General features: G+C 40.3%; 2 protein-coding genes across 2 annotated transcripts in view; one reads left to right on the forward strand and one right to left on the reverse strand.

Moving 5' to 3' along the window:
• Positions 1-16,206, reverse strand: part of poc1b (POC1 centriolar protein B) — a 33,639-nt gene extending 17,433 nt beyond the window's left edge. Inside the window, exons 1-9 of the mRNA XM_058646311.1 lie at positions 15,751-16,206; positions 14,927-15,011; positions 14,178-14,349; positions 13,863-14,042; positions 13,255-13,362; positions 12,599-12,714; positions 11,786-11,919; positions 11,361-11,704; positions 11,140-11,217 (exon numbers count right to left, since the gene is read on the reverse strand). Coding sequence (XP_058502294.1) covers positions 11,624-11,704; positions 11,786-11,919; positions 12,599-12,714; positions 13,255-13,362; positions 13,863-14,042; positions 14,178-14,349; positions 14,927-15,011; positions 15,751-15,765 — 891 coding nt within the window. The 5' untranslated portion in view covers positions 15,766-16,206 and the 3' untranslated portion in view covers positions 11,140-11,217; positions 11,361-11,623. The remainder of the gene's footprint in view (positions 1-11,139; positions 11,218-11,360; positions 11,705-11,785; positions 11,920-12,598; positions 12,715-13,254; positions 13,363-13,862; positions 14,043-14,177; positions 14,350-14,926; positions 15,012-15,750) is intronic.
• Positions 16,207-16,391: 185 nt separating this feature from the next.
• Positions 16,392-22,494, forward strand: cep41 (centrosomal protein 41). The gene is made up of 11 exons (XM_058646309.1): positions 16,392-16,515; positions 17,149-17,212; positions 17,379-17,417; positions 17,820-17,881; positions 18,326-18,395; positions 18,935-19,040; positions 19,998-20,158; positions 20,699-20,766; positions 20,864-20,978; positions 21,108-21,317; positions 22,116-22,494. Exons 1-11 carry the CDS (start codon positions 16,462-16,464, stop codon positions 22,229-22,231), a joined length of 1,065 nt encoding a protein of 354 aa, XP_058502292.1. The 5' UTR covers positions 16,392-16,461; the 3' UTR covers positions 22,232-22,494.
• The last annotated feature ends 483 nt before the right edge of the window (positions 22,495-22,977 follow it).

Genomic DNA, 22,977 nt, shown 5'->3' on the forward strand with positions numbered 1-22,977 from the left:
CTGGTCACTTGGGGATTTTACACCACAAGGGTAGCATGTGGTGTAAAATCAGGACAAACATAGTGGGTCAGAAAGAGGACATTAATGTTGATTTTGTTTAATATATCCAGACACAGGCAGTGGTAAGCATAGTGGTTAGTGCTGTTGCCTTGCAGCAAGAAGACAACATGGTCCAAAAAAGCAGTAGACAATGAATGAATAAAATATTCACAATATATAAACTACTACAAATGACAATTGGAGACAAAACATGTCTCACTGTGATTGCTACAGTGTGCGCTCCCTTGTCTCTTCCAAAGGTGAATATAAGTGCATATAATGGATTAGTGGTATTTGAAATAAACAGAAATTTGGGCTTCTAAGGCCAGTCCTTATCTCAGTGTGGACCTCCTAACTGGCTACTTTCTCCGAATGCCTGGCTAATCCATGTCCTTGTGTAAGGCCCTGGCAGGGGAAACATCAAGCATCTACTGACAGTAGAGGGTTGTAGGCCCTTTAACCCATCTTAAAACACTGATCAAAATCAAGCATGACTTTAGAACAGCAGTACAAAGCCTGCAAAATTGTCATCTAAAAGGATGTTCTTGTCTTAAAGACTGCCTAAACTGCTTTACATCACAGTTTTCCTGTCCACACACACACTTTCACACATTGTGTGTACCATAAATGGACTTGCTCCCTTGCATGAAACAATTTTAGCACTGAGATAACATTTTGTTGCTTCTTGACTTGGCACTGTTATTAATGAATCTTAATTCTGAATGTACTGGCTCTCACAGGCAACAGCCAAAACAGACAGGTGTCTACACGAGAGGCTGAATTGAGCTGCATTGCCACACAAATGCCGGCTAATCAGCTTTAGCACTTAGCTTAATACCAGAAGGACTGCAAAGCACCTGTGGGAAACTCATTTGCCATTAAGAATATCCCCTCTGCTAATTGCTAATTGTCTCGTGATAAGACAATGCAAGCTCTAGGCCAGCACAAATCTCTCCTCTAAGACTATACTGGTGACCCAACCTTTCCGAAAATTCCCACACATGCCAGGCAAGTCTTAAGGGCTTTAAGCAAGGACCTTACATCTAAGCCTTGACAAACAATCAAACAAAAAACCAAACAATAATAATAATACAACACAAGTTGTTTTTGTATTCTGAATCGAATAATATGAAACGTGTTTGGTATAGACATCATAATTACAAATTTTGGCATAAAAACAGAATTTCTTGGCTGTTTATCTGATTAAGACCAGACCTTCTCAAAAGATCAAAAGGGTATTGCCAAAGTCTGGAATCAAAGGATAAAACAATCTGTGTGCAAAGTGGCCACTGTATTCAAATCCATAAAGGAAATAGATTTGTTGTGCTGATAGTCTTCCTGGAAATGTGTGCTTGCGTGTATCTGACTGGAAAATCCAGTGTGGAGCCAGAGGTTGATGGACTTCACCAGTACACTTTTGGATGGAGTTTATAGCAACAGATGTGGATTTAGCATTGTTGTAATTTCAACAATGATATTCTTTTGGGAAGACCATGTCCATTGAGATCCACTACGGTCCTCATGGTAGGGGAGTTAACAAGTCCATACTGTGTATATTCTGCTGTCTATAATGTACATTCTACATTCTATTTTTAACAAATTTTTTATAGTCTAAGTGTTAATATCTTCGTATATTGTAATTTGTTTTTAATGCATGTTTATTATTTATTATCTTTATCTTTACTGTCTTGCTGCTATAACAATGGGAATTTCCCCACTGCGGGACAAATAAAGGACTATGTTATTCTATATCACAAAGGTGGCAAATAGGCGCTTATATTTATGATCATTAAATGTTTTAGAATTATTGCAAGAAATGTAAAATATAGCAATGAATTTAAGTCAAAATATCGCAACAAACAGAGAACAATAGTCAGCAACAGCCTCCGATAAATTGCTCTTTCTAATTCTGTGATTTGAAAGGCCTTTGAAAATTATAATATATCCAGCGAGAGAGAAGAAAACATGACAAAGGTTGCAACTGGTCATCTTTTGAGCAAGTTCCATTAAAAGCTGAAACAGAACCATTAACCACTGAAATATTGAATACATGAAATGGATACGGAGGATGGACACAAAAGAGGCAAATAAGAGGTAAGTCATGGGCAGATGGAGTAAAGAGATATAAAGGGGATAGATTAGATTTAGAAAAGAAAGAGGAAGAGAGTGGATACATGAAGCAATAAAAGCCCATTAAAGGTATCCATCAGTGCGGCTGTGGTGAGAGGTGGGGGATCCAGTTATCTCTCTCTGGGGAACACAGAGATGAATGACTTCCTAACAGGTGGACTATGAGCTTAACAGGAGGGGGTAGCAGTGAGGGGAGATGAGCTTTAACCTGGGACTAAGGCAGTATTGGGTTACAGCTGCACCTCCGGAAAGAAACCGTGACCCTGTGGCTTTCTCAGCTTATAGGAAATGGATTTGTTTTCCTCACCCTTTCACAGTAATTCTCCCCTTACAGACAGGCTTTAAGACTCACACATACAGATGGATGCACATAAAATTCTCAGGTACATGGTTCCTGAGAGTGAAACAATACATTTGGCAGTTTTGTTTATCTAGTCATGGTAGAAAAATCTGTAAAACTGTTTCATGAAGAGGTGATACAGCTAACAAACCATTGCAAAAGACAACCCACCATAGCTAAAAATGGCATTACAATATTCCCTTCCTAAATGTAATGAAGTCCACTTAGTATACTGTAGTCTTAGCATAGCTAACTTTTGCCCGAGTAACAAGGTCTGCAAGTATATGCTCCTCAATGGGTAAAAACACAAGAAAAATCAATCATTTGTTTTTCTGCAAAGAAAGAAGAGCTGTACAGGCAGGCAGCAGAGCCATGACTCGTCTGATCTTCCTACGCGGTTCATGGGGCCACATCCTCACTGCCTCCACTCAAGAAGAAAATAGCATCAGAGAGAAATACCATAAGGCAGCCTGCTATTACCACACGTATCCACAGTAGATGTCCCTTGCATTCACACACAACTGTAAAAGAAATATACAATATATCATCATCCACTGCAATTTAAGTTATCATCAGAAGTATATATTACTTACTAGTAATTAGTATCATTCCCAAGTAAAAAAGCCACTGGAACTTGGACTGGAATTGTTAAACACACTCTTAAGGTTGTGGTTGTATACAACCGAGTACTGTCACATAGTCACCACCTCACACTTGGCCCTTGCACTGAACAAATGATCACCAAGTCAAATCTGTGCACTACGTTCACCACTTCATCTTGCCATTCCAGCCAATTTTTGACTGGAAATTGAAGTTAGTGTCACTTTGTAAGCTGTTCATTCACCTGCACCAACGACAAATAAAAGAGATAAATCCCATAACTCAAAGACAGAATCTTTAAAAACTATGCGGCTAGGCTACCACAAATGCTTCTGAATGTTATTGTTTTCTCTTCAACCATCATAATTAACTAATTGTCTGCTCTTATTTATCTCATCTGAAGTCTATTTTCATCTCCAATCCCAGTTTAAGACCCACTTCTCCAGGCAGGGACAATGCAACACATTTGCCCCAACTGGCTTTGTAAGTCTCTGCATGAAGCGAATGTCAGTGTGTTCCCATTAGAAACCCCAGAGGATGCATTCACCCTCGTGACAGCGCATCAAAGGATGTGAGGTTCGGTCAGATGTGGAAAGATTGGGTTTCCTTCAATAAGCTCTTCAAGAGAAACTAAGAAGCAAAGTTAAGGAGAAAAAACAAAGTACAGATGAAATTATGTATCCTGAGAAAGAAGATTTAAGGAACATCCTTGAAAATAGTACTGTTTTAGCCTCACTCCCAACCCACACTGGAGGCATGTGCAGTGTGATGACAGGTGTGACTAATATGCTGCATCTCATGCACCACTTGTTTTTTGCTTTGTTTTACATGGGGTACACCGTTGAAAATTGGCCTAAATAATAAACTATTAAACCCGCCTCTGCACTAAATGCCAGGACTCGTCAGTCTGAAGCAGTCCATCCACTAAGACCTCAGTTACACTCAAAGCGCAACAGAATGATGATGAGATTGGCATTAACAAAGAAAAACGTATTATTGTAGTGTGAATAGGTGGATTTTTCATCTAAAAATCTGTATATGGAGTCGTTGCAATGGCATGGGCCTCAGGTAAACACCTGCTTCCTGAATGCTGCCTAAGATTGAGATGATCCAAGTGTGACAACAGGAAGTGTGAGGAGGGGAGAGGTGGGAGAGTGGGTAGATGAGAATCCGAAGAGAGACTCCTCTTGAATTAGTGATAAGGCTTGTCCTGCCTCTTGTATTTTTCATGAGGAAGATCAAGTTTTTGGACACTTGCATGCCACCACCAAGGCGACTGGAGTCACTGCAGGGATAGCAAAATGCAGCATTACGGGACGTGTGGTGGGGGACTAGGGACTTGTTTCCACTGACTGCGCAGGCTAGTTTTCAGTTACACCATGTCTAATCAAAGGTCCTGCAGCTGCATTACAGCTTTCTGACCACTAGAGGGAGGGACTCCCATGACTGTCTTATATTACGGTTTGTATTTACACCTGCTGCTGGAGGTAGCAAAGCAGTGTTTGTCATTAGCCTAATTTCCACCAAGCAATTTTTTCCAGTTTGGTATGTTATGCAATTATTTTAGGGATGTCCCAATCTGATATTGATATCGGCCAAAAAATTAGTATCGGATTATACAACCAGTCCATTCCAATCCAGCAGTTCTATCCAGCAGCGCCTGTTGTGATTAGTGGGCTTTGCAGAGCCCACATGATCACAACAACAGCACGTGTGTGCTACTCCTATTTCAGAGGTTAAACATTTTTCTTTAACCTCTGAAATCAGAGGCTATGAAGCCGCACAGCGAGCGCGAGCTAGCCGTTAGCACAGGATAGCTCATCCTGAGGCAAGCTGCTAAAACCACATTATTTTATAAAACAGCCTCAGTTTGTTAACTATACCCCAAAAACCAGCCATGCCAAGAACTTTCTGTGTTTTAAATGTGTCCTGAAGCTCCACACATTGAAATAAGTACATCTGCGGGGCCGGTCCTCGGGCTCCGCGTTTACCTGCGGCACGAGTCACTTACCCTGTATGGGTTGTGAAAACAAGGGGGGTGTTCTCTGAAGACACGCTGTTACCTGTGAAACAGGGGTGCTCTGAAAACACCCCATTAGCACTTGGTACTTTCCTCCTGATGAAATTAACATGGCAAAAAATCAAATATTTTTATGTTGAAGGTTAAAATTTATGTAACCCATTGGTTAATAATAAATGTGTCAGTTTTTCTCATACCTACTGTTGCTGACTATTGTTCTCTGTTTAAGTAATATCACTTGATCAATTCTAACATTCCACACAACAAAATAAGTAATTAAAGTATGTATGTTTCATGCTGATATTGTATCAGATCGATAGTGGTATCGGCCAATACTACAAATAAATCAATCTGTATGGTTTTGGTACCCATCCGTTGGGGTACCAAGCACAATGCTCCAAAACTTGGCTTCCTTATTGTCAAAATGTGAAATTAATAGGTGATCTACACTGTGTCACGTTGTTCGGCAGTCACGCTATTACTGTAGCTGACGCAGCTGCGAAAATAACTACACAGTGTAAACACAAGTCAGGTAAGGGTGTTCCGTGTTAGAGAATTAAGTATGAAGGAATGTTTTTGATAATGCTTCCGAATGGGTGTGTGTGAGTGTGTTTGCCTGACTGTACCAGAGTGTATTCGAGTGTGAATATGCATGAGACTGTTAGGATTCTGTGCAGCTTCTAGGAGCCTGTGTCCTGATGGAAAGTGAACCTCCACCCTCACTCTACCCCCAAGAGATGCTACTATCTTTAGCTCATTTCCGTCACGTCTTGACACTCATGTTCTCCTCTACAGCACTTTAATCTGGTATCTAAACCTCGAGGCCATTCAATATCCCTTTACTTCTTCGGCACAGGAAGCTAGAGAGAGGTGGTGGCGAGGTCATCTGTGTAAACGTAGACGTGTACACGCTGTGCAATTACACAAGCATGCAAGAATGCATGGCGTGACAGAATCACAGTTGATGGGGATGTACCTGAACGGAGACACTTAAAAAGGGATGGCACAAAATTATAAACTCACTCACAGAGAATACAAAAGCATGCACGCACGCGCACACACACACGCACCTTCTACAGGGACATGAGAGGTAGCCCAAGTAACCAAATCTGACCTTCTGCAATCTAATCACCACAAACACAGACAAGGAGACAGACAGACTTTCCTAAATGGACTTTGCTGCGGGAGCGGTTTAAAAACTTTAGCTTCCTGTTGGAAAAGACTGTCCAACACCAAGGTAAATGTGTTCTTGATGTATCGTAAACTTAAGTTGGCATAGATTTTCCTGTGTCCATGTATTTTAGCCATGCCTATAATGTATTCAAGATAAGAGGAGATGACCGTAAAATTAAGGACATGAAGGTTCCCAGAAGCAGGAGAAACACTGACGGCAGGAACTTCCCCATCTCACCACCCCCACATACCCACCTCAGGTTATGTGCATCTCCCTAGCCTCTCTCCATTTGTCTGTCAGGCTCTCCTATCCCCTTCTCTCTCTTTCTGCTCTAGCCCACACTTGGACCTATTAGTGCGATGGAGGGGAAACAGGTGCAGGGCGGAAGGGAAAGCACTCTGAAGACATCAACAACACTGGTAGGAGAAGGAAATGGCCGTAAGGGAAGACAAGAGGAAAGTAGGAAGTGAAAGGAGAGTTTCCCCTGTAATGGAGATCAGGTGATGCGAGCTGACAGGAGGAGTAGCACTGGGGGCTCCCTGCTTTGAACCAATCAAAACAGGAATGACCCTCACACTCAAACATTCACACTCCAATGCCCTATGAGTCACACGCAAACATTACAAGCAAAAAACGACACGACTAAGCAAATTCAAATCACTTCAATATACAACAAGAACAAACATACACAGGAGATATTAAAAGGATAGCTTATATAATTTTGTGTGGGTGTATGAGTTACTCAGTATGGTTGGGCAATAATATGATAATAAGTTATCCCACAGTATCTTAAAATAGCAACAGATTTATTACCATCATAAAAAAAAGAACAATAAATCTGCTAGGCAGTGTGTTTGTGCTGGAGTCTTAGGGGCTGCCCACATGCAGCATCTAAAAATGATTGGAAAAGGTATGGAAGGCATGAGATGGTTGTGGGGTTGCCCTTCTGTCATGTCTGTTGTTGCTAAGCAACCAAAACCTGTGTGCTGCAAAGACCCCTGAAGTTGTGTCAGCTTCACTGATTTAACACATTAAAAAGACAAGGATGCAGCACCACTTTTTCCTCTAAACAGCTTTGCTCATCGATACGTATGTCTGTGTGCATCCCATCATTCACAAAGAGAAGGGTGACAAAGAATGGAACAGTTGGGGCCGGTTATTTTGGTACTATTCCTACATAAAACAGGGAAAAGGTGTGTACCCGTACAATACCAAATCGAAACATTCCACTTAGCGGACACATGACTTAAGGGGCCAAAATCTGTGTTTCTCTATGTCCTTGCTGGTTTTTCACTGAGGGCAAGCAACTGCGTCACAAGCTGGTTCTCTGCTCTAGCTAACTATGCACCTGTGTCTCATGCAACTACATACCACGTACATACTTAAAGAGGCCTTCACTTGTACGCCTCATTTATACAGTGCAATTAACCCTGTCCATCAGCTCATCATTTCGCACCTGGCCCCCCCTGACAGGAAGTCTGGATAAACCAGCCGTCTCACTTAAGCACAGGTTTGCACAACGTGACGTCTGGGAGGTGTGCGAGTCGGCTCATGTGACCTACAGTTACCCACAACATCCTTCTCAGTATCAGGATGTTTGTGCCTCTTTGGAGAAGCGCAAATCCTGCTTCAATCAGCTGCATTTACACCTACACACACACACACACACACACACACACACAGTGAAACAAGTGACATACATAAACACACATGGACACACAGGCTGCCATTAATATCAGAGGCATGGACGTGCATGAATGTCTGTCTTTGAATTCATGTATGGAACCAACATTCATCTTTCTATTTGTGGCAAGGATGAAACTGATGGGTTAACTCTGTGTGACACCAAAGTGCAGTGAGTTAAATAGACAAGCAGAACTTCAGCTAGTCTATTATTAGAGCTATGGCTGCTGTTGCTGCTGCTTCTGTGGTTGCTGGTCCCTGGTAAGCGCCCCCAGGGGGCCAGAACACTGGCACGTGGATTCCTGCTATCTCCACATCTCTCTGATCTCTATCCCCCCACCCCCCCCCACCCCCAGCTCTCACAGGCCTTTCCATTCAGGCATGCTTGAGCGATTCATACAGGGGAGCAAAGACAATTTCCTTCCGCATCACTGAGAATGAAAAAGGGGAACGAAGTAGAAAAAAAGAGGATGGGAGGGACAAGGTAGAGGAGCCAAATCCGACAGAGACCCTACATTCAACTGCACAGCAGCAACTCAAATCAAACGGTTCCACTCTTTGACACACAGGAGATTAATGACTTGAGACAGAAACATCACCCAACCACATTCTAAATGATTTCATTCTGTGGTATCACTCACAGCAGTGCAAAGTCTCTGCCAGAAAGTTCTGTTACCAAAAGGTTGTTTGTTTTTGTAGTCTCCTGTGGGTAGCATCATTTTCTATATCCATTCAGTCATAGTGGCTGTCACTTCTTAAGCCAGTTAACTAGGGTCGCAACAATTTATCGATAAGCAATCTATTAAAAGTCATTTTGATATTTGATTCTTCAGTTTGATAGTGTTTTTTTTCCAATATAAAAACAATATGTGATTGAGTATGAGTAAAAGCTACTACAGTGTTATATTTAATCATGCTATGAATGATCAATGACACCTGACTACATTCTGTAGTCATGTATTTACTGGACTCCTGAACCAAAATCACTATCTGGCTTGGCCTCAATCTAAATGAATTACAGTTGGCTTGTTTCATTTATTTCATTCATTTCTTTCCACCAGCCAACGGCAAGGAAGGAGACACACTAAGAGAAGTGGGGTGCCACACTACACGGACATTAATACTGCTCCAATAGTTTCTTCCATTCATGTTTCTGCGACAAGTTGCCTAATCTGAGATTAAATAAAGGGTAAGGATAATTAAGAACAAGTCACTTTAAAATAAAGGTCATAGCAAATAACCTTTTTCCATGTTAGTCTATCAACAGTGCCGTGAACTCTAAAGACCTTCACGCACTAAAAAGAAACGCCTGCAGCAAAATGACAGTATCTGCTACAGGAAATATAAATAAAATATGTCCTTAACTTCTTCCAATGTACAAAAACAAACAACACTATGCATAACACAACATGACTGAAAACATGCATATTGTGGAAATTAGTAGGTTGCAGGTTGTTGAAAGACTAGAAAATGGTCATCCAAATATAAAATGTGTTGTTTTTTTTATCTCAGAAATTGATAAATCGCCTTGATCCAGGTATTTTTTTGTTATATATATATATATATAAATAGATAAATATATATATTTATCTGCATACAACCATGCAGATAAATAGCCGTCAACATGGCATGTCACGTACATCAATGTCATGTTCCTACCGCTTAATCCATAATGAGCATTTGTTTCACTCTGGTAAATAATGCAAATTTGCAACTCAAGTTCAAAACTGGGTCAATGCAATGTCGCCCCAGAAGGTGCCCCCGAGCAACAATAATCACCCTACAGACAGGAAAGATCTGGAAAACAACGCTGGCATTCACAAAGTTTGTGGGTCAACAGGAAAACAGGAAGGCGACTTGAAAAGTTGGACAAATACACTTAATGTGTAATGTGTCCCAAAGCACGAAAGCGACAGAAGGCAACATTGTTTAGTTACAAAATCTAACAAATCACACTTCTTATATGGTTGAATGTGACAACTATTTTTGAACACATGTGCAAGGCCTAATTTGGAATTTCACACGTGTAAAGCCTCTGTAACTCATTACAGAGTTACTGTGATGAATGCCAAGTTTGAAGGAAACTATTGTGAAGAATGTTTACTTGTCTAGTTTGAGTCTTCTCTGTGTTTACCATTACTTTATTATTTTTAACAATAGTTTCCAGGGACTAATAAACAATGTGCTGTTCTTTACTGTTTGTAATAATGATAATATTTTCTTTTGTAAAACAAAAAAAAAAAGATTGTGTATCAATTCACTTATTGAGACACAGTCGAAGCGGTCCTATTTTCTGCATTCAAAGGTTACAACAACGGTCTTAAATCTCCAGAATGCAGAATCACAATGCCGCAGTATAGTTCTTATGTAAGCTACAGATACGTTTCCTGAGAGCAGGTGTCTCTTTCTATTGTGTCTGGTATCTGTTTCGAATCCTAAGAATACATTTAAAGTGCAACCACAGACTTGGTTACAGTTTTACTTTGCACTAGGATCTTTGAGATTGGCTTCACGGATGCATGAGGATGCCATGACTTAAGACAGACCCACATTGCCACCTAGTGGTCATGAGAGCCTTCCTCTAAATAAAAGTAACCATGGAGATCACAGCAGCTGCAGCTGAGGGGTGATGAAAGCCACTTCATACTGTCTATGCGGCTGTTGACACAGGTAAAAACTAACCATGTGGCAGTGTATATAAAACATTATAATCTTCATGAGCCGATGATTGAATTAAGATTGTTGCTCTTAATTCTAAGTAAGAAAATCCTGATTTTAATTCATCAGGCAATCATGCCATGCTAGCTTTAGGCGTACAAAATCATGGTCAGGGCTGAAACCAAATTAATAAATCTAGTATATATATATATATATATATATATATATATATATATAATAATAACTATATATAAGTTATTATTATTATTATTATTATTATTATTATTATTATTATTATTATTATTATTAAGTAACAGCGTGCCTCTCCCTTTAAATGTCCGATTTGTGTCATATTCGCTTGCTAAGTTATATCAGCTGAACAAAAGAACTGCCATTCAGTACAGGTAAATAAAGTAACGCAGATAAATATGATCAGTGTGATTTGGCTTCCTGTCTTGTGAATAGGTCACTGTAAATGTAAGAATGCCATCTTACCGTGGTGCTGTGAAAGGTTTTGCCCAGCTCTACGACACGTGGGTTAGCCGACTGAGTGTCTGTCACAGCTGGATTGATCTGTGGAGATTAAAAGAATTATCATTTACCTGTTAAAGCTTCCCAGGCAACTTCATTTTTTATGTCTCCCAGATTATAAAAGGAGACAAATACTGATTCAGAAACAGATTTCAGACCATATCGTTAAATAAATCTAAACTGACCTGAATAGTTGCTGACTGTGGGTGATGAAGGTGAGGTACCCTCGGGTGGATGTCAGACAGGTGGGGTGGAGGATCAGGGGTGGACCTGCGGCTGTGTTGTTGTAGGACATCTTGGTAGGACTTGGTGTCAAAGTTTGTCCTCCACAACAGCACCTAACAAAACAAGGGACCAAAGTTCCTTACATGTTCTACTTCAGGAAACAAAAGGATACCTGTGAAGTTATAAGCTATTGATGGAGGAAACAGGGTCATTATTGAATCAATCAAACACCAACCTCACGGTCAGCTCCCCCCGAGGCAAAGAGTTCTCCAGTTCTGGAAAATGTAACCGTCATCACAGCACCCTGTCAAACACAGGGAACAATGTTGGTGACAACATCATCAATAAATAAAGGAGCTGTAATTATACTGCCTATAGTGTGAACCTTGTGTCCATGTAGGGTGTAGATGAGACGTCCTTCCAGCAGGTCCAGGATCTTCACAGTGCCGTCACTGGAACCACTGATCAGGTAGTTGTCCGATGGATGGAAGGAAAAGCTATTGATTTCTGCACTGTGGACTGAATGCACAAAAGTATACAGATGAAACACACATGCACACAAGAGCATCTCTCTATAATTGTGAGGAAACTCATGAAGAGTCATAAAGAGTCATAAAGAGTCAATGCAACTCATTTTTCTAACCTTGACCATGTCACTTAAATGCCTAACCCAACTCCTATACTCACCCTACAGAGAGGTAATTAATCCTTTATTAATTTTGATAATTAAGCCTTTTTCTTGACTAAAAACATTTGTTTATGACAATTCATTTCAATACAGTCTATTTCAGATTTTAAATTTCACATATTTATAAAGGGCTTTTTAAGCAAGGAACTTGCGTTTTTATCAAAATGAGGTCAGATGACCCCCATGCTCTTCAGAAAGTCACATTTTATCTCATGCCAAGCTTAATTGTAAGCCTAAAACCAATTTGAATCTTCCAAACACTGTTTTGAAGTTATGAGGACCTCACAATGTCAACATGTCCTCACAACAATGATTGTGTGCCAAAATATGTCCTTACAACCTAATAAATGCATGTGCGCACACAAAGGCAAGTCACTTCAGTAAATAGAATAAGCTTTAATGTCACATAGAATAAAGTCATAACCTGGAAATACAGCCAGGACCTTTTTATTTTAGTGCTGTCAGAGAGAAAACGTTGAAAAGATTCTGGATATGGCATTTTAAACATACCCTGATAATGTTGAATCAGCTTGTTGGTCCGTAAATCCCAAATTTTCAATGAACGGTCATCTCCTGAAGATGCAATGCAGGTGCCGCTGGAGTTGAAGTCAACCCACGTTGCTGATCTACAAAGATAAAAACACTAGGCCTCATGAAAGGATCATTCATATGAACAGATTTTAGTTCCAAGTGGTTTGTGCAAGTATTTCAGGAGAACTGATTTAGAATTTTCTCTCAAGTACAAACTAAATTTACAGCTTTTGTCACATGTCACAGTGACTTGTTAATTTCACCATTAATACTATTTTCAGATCTAAAACCTCAAATTCACGATTTTTTCAGTTTTCAGAGTATTAAGAGTACTTATACAACCATATACGGGATGTAGGCACACAAAATGATAGATAATGCAAAAAAAAATTATCCATATCACTGACAGACTCTTCGTTTTAGCCTCTTACCCTTTCTGTGGCAGTGTTTTTTTTAACCATTGTCTTATCAAACAATTTCTTCTTTATTTCAGTGTCAGTGTAACTCAAAATAATAAGAATTAGTCCCAAAGTGTCCAAAACAAAAGCAATATTTGTCACAAAATTCCTACTGATGTCAAAATTAAAGCAGGTTCGAATTGCCTGTTGTTCTCATAAGCTGCTTTCAGGACTTACCCGCCATAGTCGGTGAAACAGTTGATGCAGTGTTTGGTGGAAGTGTCCCAGAGCCGGACAGAACGGTCGTCCCCACAGGAAGTGATGAGGCGCCCATCTGAAGAGAACCTGCAGGAAGGAACAGATAAAAAGTTGTACCAAATGAGAGGAAACAAAACTGCTGCCAATCTGTTCTGACATATCTGACTACAGTCTGATCTGTAAACACATATTGTTTATGCTTTGACATTGAAGACAACTCACTGGAGGAAAATAAAAAGAAGAATCTCCTCTAGTGGTAACAAGGAAAAGAGTTCATTGCTTTTGCTCGGTGGGTTTACACATGTTTAAAACATGACACTTCACATAGATTGTACTGGGGAAATTCATTATGCATTATGTTGCTTAAATTAACTGACAAATGTACTACTAAATATTGCACTTTGTTCTTCACCTTCGTTTTGAAATTACTTGTCGTTGACATGGTTGTTCCATTGCATGTGTGATGCTGCTAACAGACCCTGTCTGGACCAGATCTCACTTGTAAAAGAGAATATTTAACTTCCTATTATGATATGGGACTAAAATAAATCAATAACATTTAAATTTCATTTTTAATGGTTCAGTACCTGGCACAGCGCACCCAGTTCGTGTGCTGATTCAGCGAATAGAGAAAGCACTGTCGACGAACGCTCCATACTTTGACCGACTTGTCATCAGACGCCGTCACCAGTCTCTGACCGTCATTGGAGAAAGCAACACTGCGTACAGTGGCAGTGTGAGCTTTGAAAACAGTTGAATCTCCTTTTCTATGACACACACACAAATACAGTTAATTTAGGAGCTGGCCTATTGTAAATCGGTCTTCATCACCACTCTAGTTTCTAGTATATCTAGTAAATTAACCAAAGAAATATCTGATTAAAGTGACAATGAAGACCCACATGGAAGGTTTCCACAGTCGGACCGTTCTGTCCTTGGATGACGTTGCCACCAAGTTACCAGATGGAGAGAAATGGACCCCAGTGATGACATCTTGGTGGCCAATAAAGCGGTATGCCCTTGCCTTAGGAGCCAGATTCCATATCATCAGACTCTTATCTGCAGAACCTGAGGCTGAAGGAACAAGAAATAAAGTAACTCACGATAATCTATGAGTTATTTTCTCGATCAATCAGTTAGCTATTTGGTCCAAAAAATGTCAGTATATTTGATAAACTATCAAATGGTTTGAGTGTTTTTTTTTTTTTTTAGCTCCTTAAATGTAAATATTTTCAGGTTTATTTGCTCTTTATACCAAAGACATCATTAAAACTGCATCATTTCACAAAACGAGACATTTGAGAACATCATCATTTTAAGGTATGGGAAACACCGATCAACATTTTCTGACATTTTATGGACCAAGCAACTAATCGATTAATCGAGAAAATAATCAACAGATTATTTTAATCGTTAGTTGCAGCCCTAAACCAACCAAAGATTAAGGTTGATTCTTTGAGGACCAAAAAAAACAAAAGATATTCACAGTTAAGAAGCCAAAATCCCAGAACATGGCAATGAATTGTTTCAAACCTAGACAAAATGAATGCTTCAACAGCCAATACATCATTATTTTTGGGAACAGAGAGCAGGACACATGATTAGAGATATAAAACCTATAAAGGCGGCGGCAGCAGCAGCAGGTATTTACCCAGATGTTTGCGATTTGGACTGAAGTCTGCACATGTGACAGCATCTTTGTGGCCCTTGAAGTGTCTCTCCAGTGTAGGATCCTCCTGGAGTGACAACACTCAGTCAGCAAAACTGTGCACGTTGTTTACAGCTTTTATAAAGAACTTTTTTTTCTGGCAAGACATTTGCAAAGGTTGTTGCAAGGCAGTGTTTCAATGAAAATGGAAATAAAAACCATAAAGTGACATACCCTAAAAACACATCACTCATTTAGACACAAGGATACTCCTGAGCCTTGAGTTATGCACCTTAGAGAACATGTCATGAAATACCGCGTAAGTGCATACTTTCTTACCCCATTGCATTGTATCGGGTACAAAGAATAACTAATTAACATTCAGTAATCAGAAATAGTTTATGTATTACTCTATAACAAATGTATCAACAAATTAAAAAAATGGAAATGACTGGGGTCCAGGAACAGTTTTTGTCCTTGGTAGTTTCATGGTGTTTATGTCAGAGCTGTATTTACAGTCTGCTCTACTCTACATGCTAAGGAAGCACGTTGCTGGTAGTGGTACAGAAATGTTTGCACACAGACTAAAAGCATGTAACAAAAACAAACTGTTTTCATGACTGTTATCACAGCAGAGAGGAGCCAGTGTGTGTGTGTGTGTGTGTGTGTGTCTGACAGCCCCGCTCAGCAGCAAATCCTCTTAGCACTGTTAGCAAACTCGCCAACTCAGCGACCGTTGGCATTACAAATTAGCGCTGCAAAGCACAATTTTCTTTTTTTATCACATACAGATTTCAGTAGGAACGTGTGTGAACGGATACACTCACCATAACAGACGCCATTGTTGTCAAATGTTGTCCTTACAGAGATAATGTTGTCTGCCCGAGGGAAAGTTGTACAGCATTTCCCATCTCAGTCAAACAGAGCGCCCTCAACAACTGTCTCAGACCTGACCTGTCGAGCGCAGAGAACTGCAGCGGGGGCGGCGGCGTCTTTCCTTTTAAAAACGAAAAAAAAGCCCAATCATTCATCAACATAATCAGAGATTTGTATTTGTAAAAGTTGCCAAAACTACTTGGCTATCTCCACTGCTCAAAAACGGTGTTGTAGTCGTGGTAGTTGTTGTACTTGTGATGAGACTGTTGCTGTTGCGTTCACTGAACTGGTAGATTCTCTTGGATAGGAATAGTAAACCACTGGAAAAGTTTATAAATTATAAATATACAGTGTATATGTGGCTGGTGTGTCGTGTGGCCTTCTAATCTGATACATTGAGACGCTCAAGGAAACAATAACATACGAAAACTAATGAGATAAAATGCAAACAAAAAGATCTGCAATCGGCATTTCTGTCTGACATTAAATGCAGCAAGACGTGAGGGCTGCGCTTCCTCCGCTACCTAGCAACTAGCTCGGTACATCGCCGTATGTAACCGCTGCTGCAGTATCGGCTTCTCTGATTGGTCCAATGGAGTTCACCGACGAATCACAAGAGAGCTTGTTGAGTTTTGTCTGTTTGGTCTTCCTCTTTGACATGTATGTGCGTTCTGTTTGAAAGAATGTCGTTCAACCGGGGCATCGGCAGTGTAAAGGTAAAGAACAGCTGTATTTAAGTCGATTAATCATTCCGCCATGTGATTCATAAGTGGTGGCAGCTTTCGAACGCATACCTATATACATAAATATAAGAACAGTGTGAAGCCGTCGCTGGCAAAAAAAGAAGAGAAAACACTGTATTATTTTCATATTCAAAACAGCTTTTCTTGGCAAAATATCAGTTTCGTGTTTTCCTAAACATGGTCAGTCACTCACAGGACATGGGTCACGATTTGTGAGACATTTTGGGGGGGAAATAAACACCCATAACATGTACTGTACTGGAAAATGTGTGGTTCACTTAAAAAAGAAAATACAAAATATATTACAAAACGATTAGTGTTAATCTTTAGAAACTTGATATTACTCACTTGTTGTTCCTGTCCAGTGTTGTAATGTAATGCAGTATGCATACTTTGTTACTGTACTTAAGTACAACACTCGCATATCTATACTTTGTTATTTGTATCTATCAACTTTTACTTTGCTACATTTCCTGAATAAATTGTCTACTTGTACTCCAATACATTTCCCCGTACTATCTTTGGAACTCTTTCCTAATTTATTTATTAACTATTGTTGTATATTTATACAAGTAACTTAAATCCATGTTGTTCTTTTCTTTCCAGTACATGGAAAAAAGGATACCTAAAAACCCAAGGTATCAGTACGTGAAGACCAAGTTAGACACAGGTACTGGTTACTTACAGATAAGTCATTTTGTCTGTTTGTCAAACATCTCAGTCTGAATCTCCTACATATCACAATGTAATCTGCTCTGGCAAATAAATGGCAATGATGAGCTATAAATAATATTTTATTTTTTCTGCTTATTGTGTTGTTGTATGTCATTTGGCAGGATGCAGCCTTACAAACTATTTGGATGACATTAGAAGAAGTGAGTATCTTGACTGAAGAGGAGTAAATGTGCAAATTGTTGTCTCCCAACGTATCGTGATGTTATATCATTCAATAGGTACAAATAAATAATTTGGGGACCAAAGAAATCCCCATTTCTCAGCACATTGACCATGCAGTGTGTGCTATACTTAAAAAACAACAACACAATGTTCCTTTTAGATAAATAGTCATCTGGTGTTGACATGCCCTTTGATTTTCTCACTAAATCTACATAGACAACAGTATTCTGATATTAACCAGATTAAGACAATGTCTGAATAACACACCACTTAAGGGTTAACATTTGAAAATCCATGTCAGGTAGTAATGACACAGTTAATTTAGATTCTTAGACTAATTCCAGACTTCTTTATCTTACTTCTTTTTCCTTTATCCTCAGATTACAAGTATCGTAAAGATGAAATATTCAAGCGGTTAGGAGTGTCAACGTTTGCACAAATGGTAAGCATCAGTGTTTTTTTTCCTCTCAGTACTGTAACATATTGTGTTTGCCTGGAGCAGTTGTTGTTGTGTCACACTGCCGCTGAATTCATGACAAGTTTCCAGATTTATCCTTCATAATTATCACAATTACACATAGGCCAAATGTATTACTTTTTTATAAAAGGCTTCAAAGTTCAACAAATGGGTCTTTTTGGATGTCATTGGTGAAGAAACATTTAAAAACCTCTGCTTGAGAATCTAGCTCTCGTCTGTTGTTGTTGCATGTTTGTCGAAAATGGCCGAAAGAATGTGGAGTGAAACCCTGTTTACAGTGCTTAATAATTAACAGACTACATGCGTGTCAGCTTTAACAAAACACTTGCACGTATACCCTCACGGGTTAATCCTGTCTTCCTTCCTAGGATAAGCCTATTTGATTTCCCGTCTTCTTTTCCTCACCAGATACTTCAGGTGGCATCTGTGTCCGAGCTGAATGAAATTGAGGACGACATTGACTCGCACAGGCCTGAAGGTAACACGAGTCAGTCCTTCACTTGAAGGCGTTGTTCAGTGTGATTGTGTGATGTACTGAGACATACTTACAGCTCACTGTGCTGAGAAGAACGCACAGCTGCAAGCATGGACGGCAGGAAACTTTAGACTTTATATTTGCAAAGCCACTAAGGTCACAGTGACCTTGAGCAAACGGCAACATTGAAGCAGCTCATTCTTGTGCCAAATCTGAGAGGATTCCCTGAGGGAAACACAGTGGCTCCATCTACATCTGTCACTGTCTTAAAGCAGCCAACATATTTTTAAGATATTATAGACTTCAACGGGTGTAAATTTGATGTTAAGTGGCTGAAATCAGATTTTTGTTGTTGTCCCTGTTTGCCATCATTGAGCTCACACTCACACGTCTCTGGCTGCTGAGGACGTGTTCAACCACACTTCAAAAAAAAAAAAACACTCTTCAATGCTTCCAATCTAATTTAGTATAATTAAACGACTTGTACTTAGTACATATTCTGTAAATGATATTAAATCGGCTGATTTCTGACTCATTTGCAGACTGTCTGTCGTTGGCGTCTGACGTAGACTCGGCTTGTCACTCCGATCGCTCGTCTGCAGAACACACCGGGGAGATGTGCCACTCTGCCAGGTCAACCCTGCTGAGGTACTGTGCTGTTCTTGTACTCCGACATTCCACTTTACTCTTTGCTTAAAGCGTCCATGAAATTACGCTGTACTTTTTTTTTTTTAAACAGCCTGAGACAAGGAGGCTTCAGTTTCCATTCAGAAAACATACTCTGAAGACTTAAGGATTTTCTTAGGTCAGCCCTTTGTCAAGTGGCTGAAATCAGTTTTTCCCCTTGTGCCCGCACTGGCAGCCACTCAATCCTCATACGCTTTTAAGTGTCTACCGTTTATACAGTCTAGTGCCCTCCCCTAATCACAAGAACACTAGTAATCCTATACCCACTTTACTGTATCTGTAGCTGCATCCAACAGATTTATCTGTCCCTCGAGACATGTTACCTGTTCCACAAATTCACCCTCTCTCCTGTGTTCCCCAGTCTGGCAACAGATTGGGGAATCTGAATCCCCCTTAATCCACCCCCCCCCCCCCCTCCTCCTCCTCCAGCTTGATCAGCAACCACAGGGGGTGTAACACAATCTGCTGTAATGGTAGAGCATGTGAGAGAGGGCAGATGGAGAGAGAAAGGTGTGGGGCAACACTGGGGGTGAAGATGATAGCACTGTGCCTCTGCAGTGTCGTTCGGCTGATATCCACACTCCCTTTCACATCTCCCTTTTTTACGAAAACCCAACTGAATCATCGCTGATGGTCGCAGACGTTAGTAAAACAACAGATGTAGAGGTTGGACTTCCATCAGTCTCCTCTGGGTGTTTAAGGGTTGTCAATGCTGGAAGAATTTGTTTATTTGTTGTTTTAATATTTCAAAGGTTGGAGACAAAAGTTTTGGATTTTTGGACACATAATAATGAATTAGAATAAACATTATTTGTGTATTTCTTTTCAGAAATAAAGAGCTGCCTCTAGCTAAAAACAAATAAAAAGAAAAATAAGATTTGTATTAAAGAATCCCGCTCCTAAACTTTAATCCCTCAGTGTTATCAGTGGTATGGGAGAGCTGAGCCGAGAGGAGAAGATCTCAGAGCCGAAGCTGCCCGACTCACCCAAGCAGACTGACGGACCTTACCCTGACTGTCCCTACCTGCTGCTGGATGTCCGGGACCGCGACCACTACGACCGCTGTCACATCATCAGCGGTAGGTGGCAAAGAAAATGAAGTCCTTACGCCTCTTCACCAGTGACAGATGTGGATGGAGGCGCTGTGTTCCCCCTCAGGGAATCCTCTCACATTTGGCACAAAAGCCAACAAAGACAAGTTTTTTTTCAGCTGTCCACCAGCAACAAGTCAAACAAACCATTTTAAAGGTTTATTAAAATCAAGTACAAAGTGTCTGCTGGCAGTTTGAGGTAGTCCCCTGCAGCTGGGATGTTCAGGCCTCTTATTCGTATTCCTTCTGTGCAGGACCAATCAGCTCCCAGGAGCAGGTCATTCACTCAAGACATGCACACCTGCAACCCATCTCACACTCACATGCAGACACATACACACAGGGAAACAGCAGTCACGAGTCCCTGGGGTCGTAACAAGAAACTGCTTCAATGCGTTTGGGCGTTTGTTTAAGGTCACGGTGACCTCGGTGGCTTTGCAAATATAAAGCGTCAGGAACACTCTGAGAATAAATCGAAAAGTTTGTCACAAATGTCACTGACGGAACAAATCGTTCTCTTTCTCACAGCGCACAGTTTTCCCGTTACCATGCTGTCTCGAACCATGGACTCGTACACCAAAGAAGTGCGGGAATATGTATCCTTCAATAACAGACTATCTCCCAGTTTATTGTCTTTGGATTGTGTGCACACAGTCAATATCAAGGGTTGACCTTAACTTGCCCTCTATTTAGAGAAACGCAGCAGGGAGGATCGTCATTTTGTACGATGATGATGAGAGAATAGCCAGCCAGGCAGCCACCAGCATGTGTCAACGAGGGTTTGATAATCTGTTCATATTGTCTGGAGGTAAGATCTTTCTACACTCAGGTAGTTTAGTCTTCTTCTAATGTAATCCAGACCAAGGATTTATCACAGTACAACCAACATCTCTGCTTTTAAATTGTGGAAAAGACAATTTCTGCTGTCTTCTCCCAGGTCTCAAAGTACTCTATAAGAAATTTCCCGAAGGAATGACAACGGGCCCCGTCCCGACCTCATGCCTGGCCTCACCCACGTCCTCGAGGGCGAGAAAGAGTTCCGTGCCTCAGCAGCAGCAGCAGATACAAGCAGCAGAGGAGAAGTGGAGGTTTACGTCAGACGAGCTGTCCAAGATCCAGGAGGAGCTGGAGGAGATGCTCATCCCAAGTGAGTATCTGAAGAGTGACTTCAGTCTATGATACCTTAGAGAATACAGTATGTTCGCCTCTTTATCTCGCTGCCAGATACCCGTTTACAACAGGAAACTCAAGTTTGTGTCACTTTGCAAACTATTTACGACCAAAGGTCACAGAGAAAATCAGCGACAGCCTCCATCGGTTAGTTCAAACATATCAAACAATAATTATTTTCTTGATTGTGATTAATTGCAGAGGTTTAATAGTTTTTATCACATGTTTAAAGTTGTATTATTTTGCAAATAACAACAGATTTAAGTCTGTATTAACAATGTAAAGGAACTTTTTACCAGTGTATCTTGCATTGGAATTTAATGAATAAAAAAAAAAGTTACCTTATGAGCTTGACTTTGAGATTTATTCGAGTTTTTTTTCTTTAATCTTAAAAAGTGCAATAAGCCTGAAACTACACAATATCTACTTCATAAATGTTAACTTTGCAGGAGTTCCAGTTAAGTTGCTTTCTCTATTTCATACAGGTTTTGATTTAGGGTTGTGCAGATGCACGTTTAATGAACATTCTAATCCACTTTTTTCCCCTTTTGTCGTCCAGGTGGCTTCACACACTCCATGGTGTGCAAGGCACTACTCACAATTAATGCTATTAAAATAAAGAGTTATTGTCGGCCCATAATTCATCACGAGTGTTGTTGTGGTGTTGTTAGGTGTGAACAAATCTGTCCACTTCTAATAGAAAGTTGCACAAAAAAAGGTTATTTTCTCCCTTATGTCATATGTCTCATGATTGTCCTGTGTGTGTCCATTGCAGGTCGCTTGTCCAGCCGCATGTCGACCATCAGCACCCAGTCCAGAGCGTCCAGCGCTGGAAGTCGACTGAGTTCCTCTACAGCTGGGAGGGTTCAGAGCAGTAGACCCTGGAAATAACCCCACCCACCCTCAGCCACACAGTGACACACTGTGATGAACTTTAAACATACTGTGTACCTAACAGTAATGGATCTCACTGACCAAAAAAATGGACTGCAAGCATTATTGTGACTACTTGATGTTGTTATCATCAGCCTTAACTGACTCTAATCAGCTGGACACGTGGTCTTGTTAGTAAATTAATGTGTGTGTGAATGAAGTGTGCGATTGTTTGTTGTAAAGTAGTTGTGAATTAATGAATATTAAAATGAATAGCACCTGAATAACACGCTGATTTCTGTTAAAGAGGCACTCTTCTTATTCAGCAGTTTACCGTTATCTCTGTAACCACCTCAAATGAAAACAAAAGATGTCGGTGAAACATACAGCATCAAGTCTGTGGAAGCAAAACTGAAAAACACGTTGAACTACTTCCTGCCATCACCATGTGGCTTGTCTCTCATCCCGTTCAAGAGAAACTTGTGAATTTGCAATTAACACATGATAAGTCCCATACAGGACTGGTCCTGGAACTCTCCTGTGGACTCTGGTGTGAGAGAGTGAGCAGTGCACAAACTTCAGTTTCCACATAACAGCAAAATAAAGCAGCAGAACTGTTACTAAAAATATAGTGGATTTTCTTAGGCAAGACTTTTGTTAAGTGGCTCAAATCAGTTTTTTTCCTTGTGTCTCTGCGAGACAGCGCATGCATCCATGTCTCAAGCCACGCTTAAAAAGCAACAACACATGCAGACTAGCTACCA

This window comes from Solea solea, chromosome 12 (assembly GCF_958295425.1).
Source record: "Solea solea chromosome 12, fSolSol10.1, whole genome shotgun sequence".
Classification (NCBI taxonomy): domain Eukaryota; kingdom Metazoa; phylum Chordata; class Actinopteri; order Pleuronectiformes; family Soleidae; genus Solea; species Solea solea.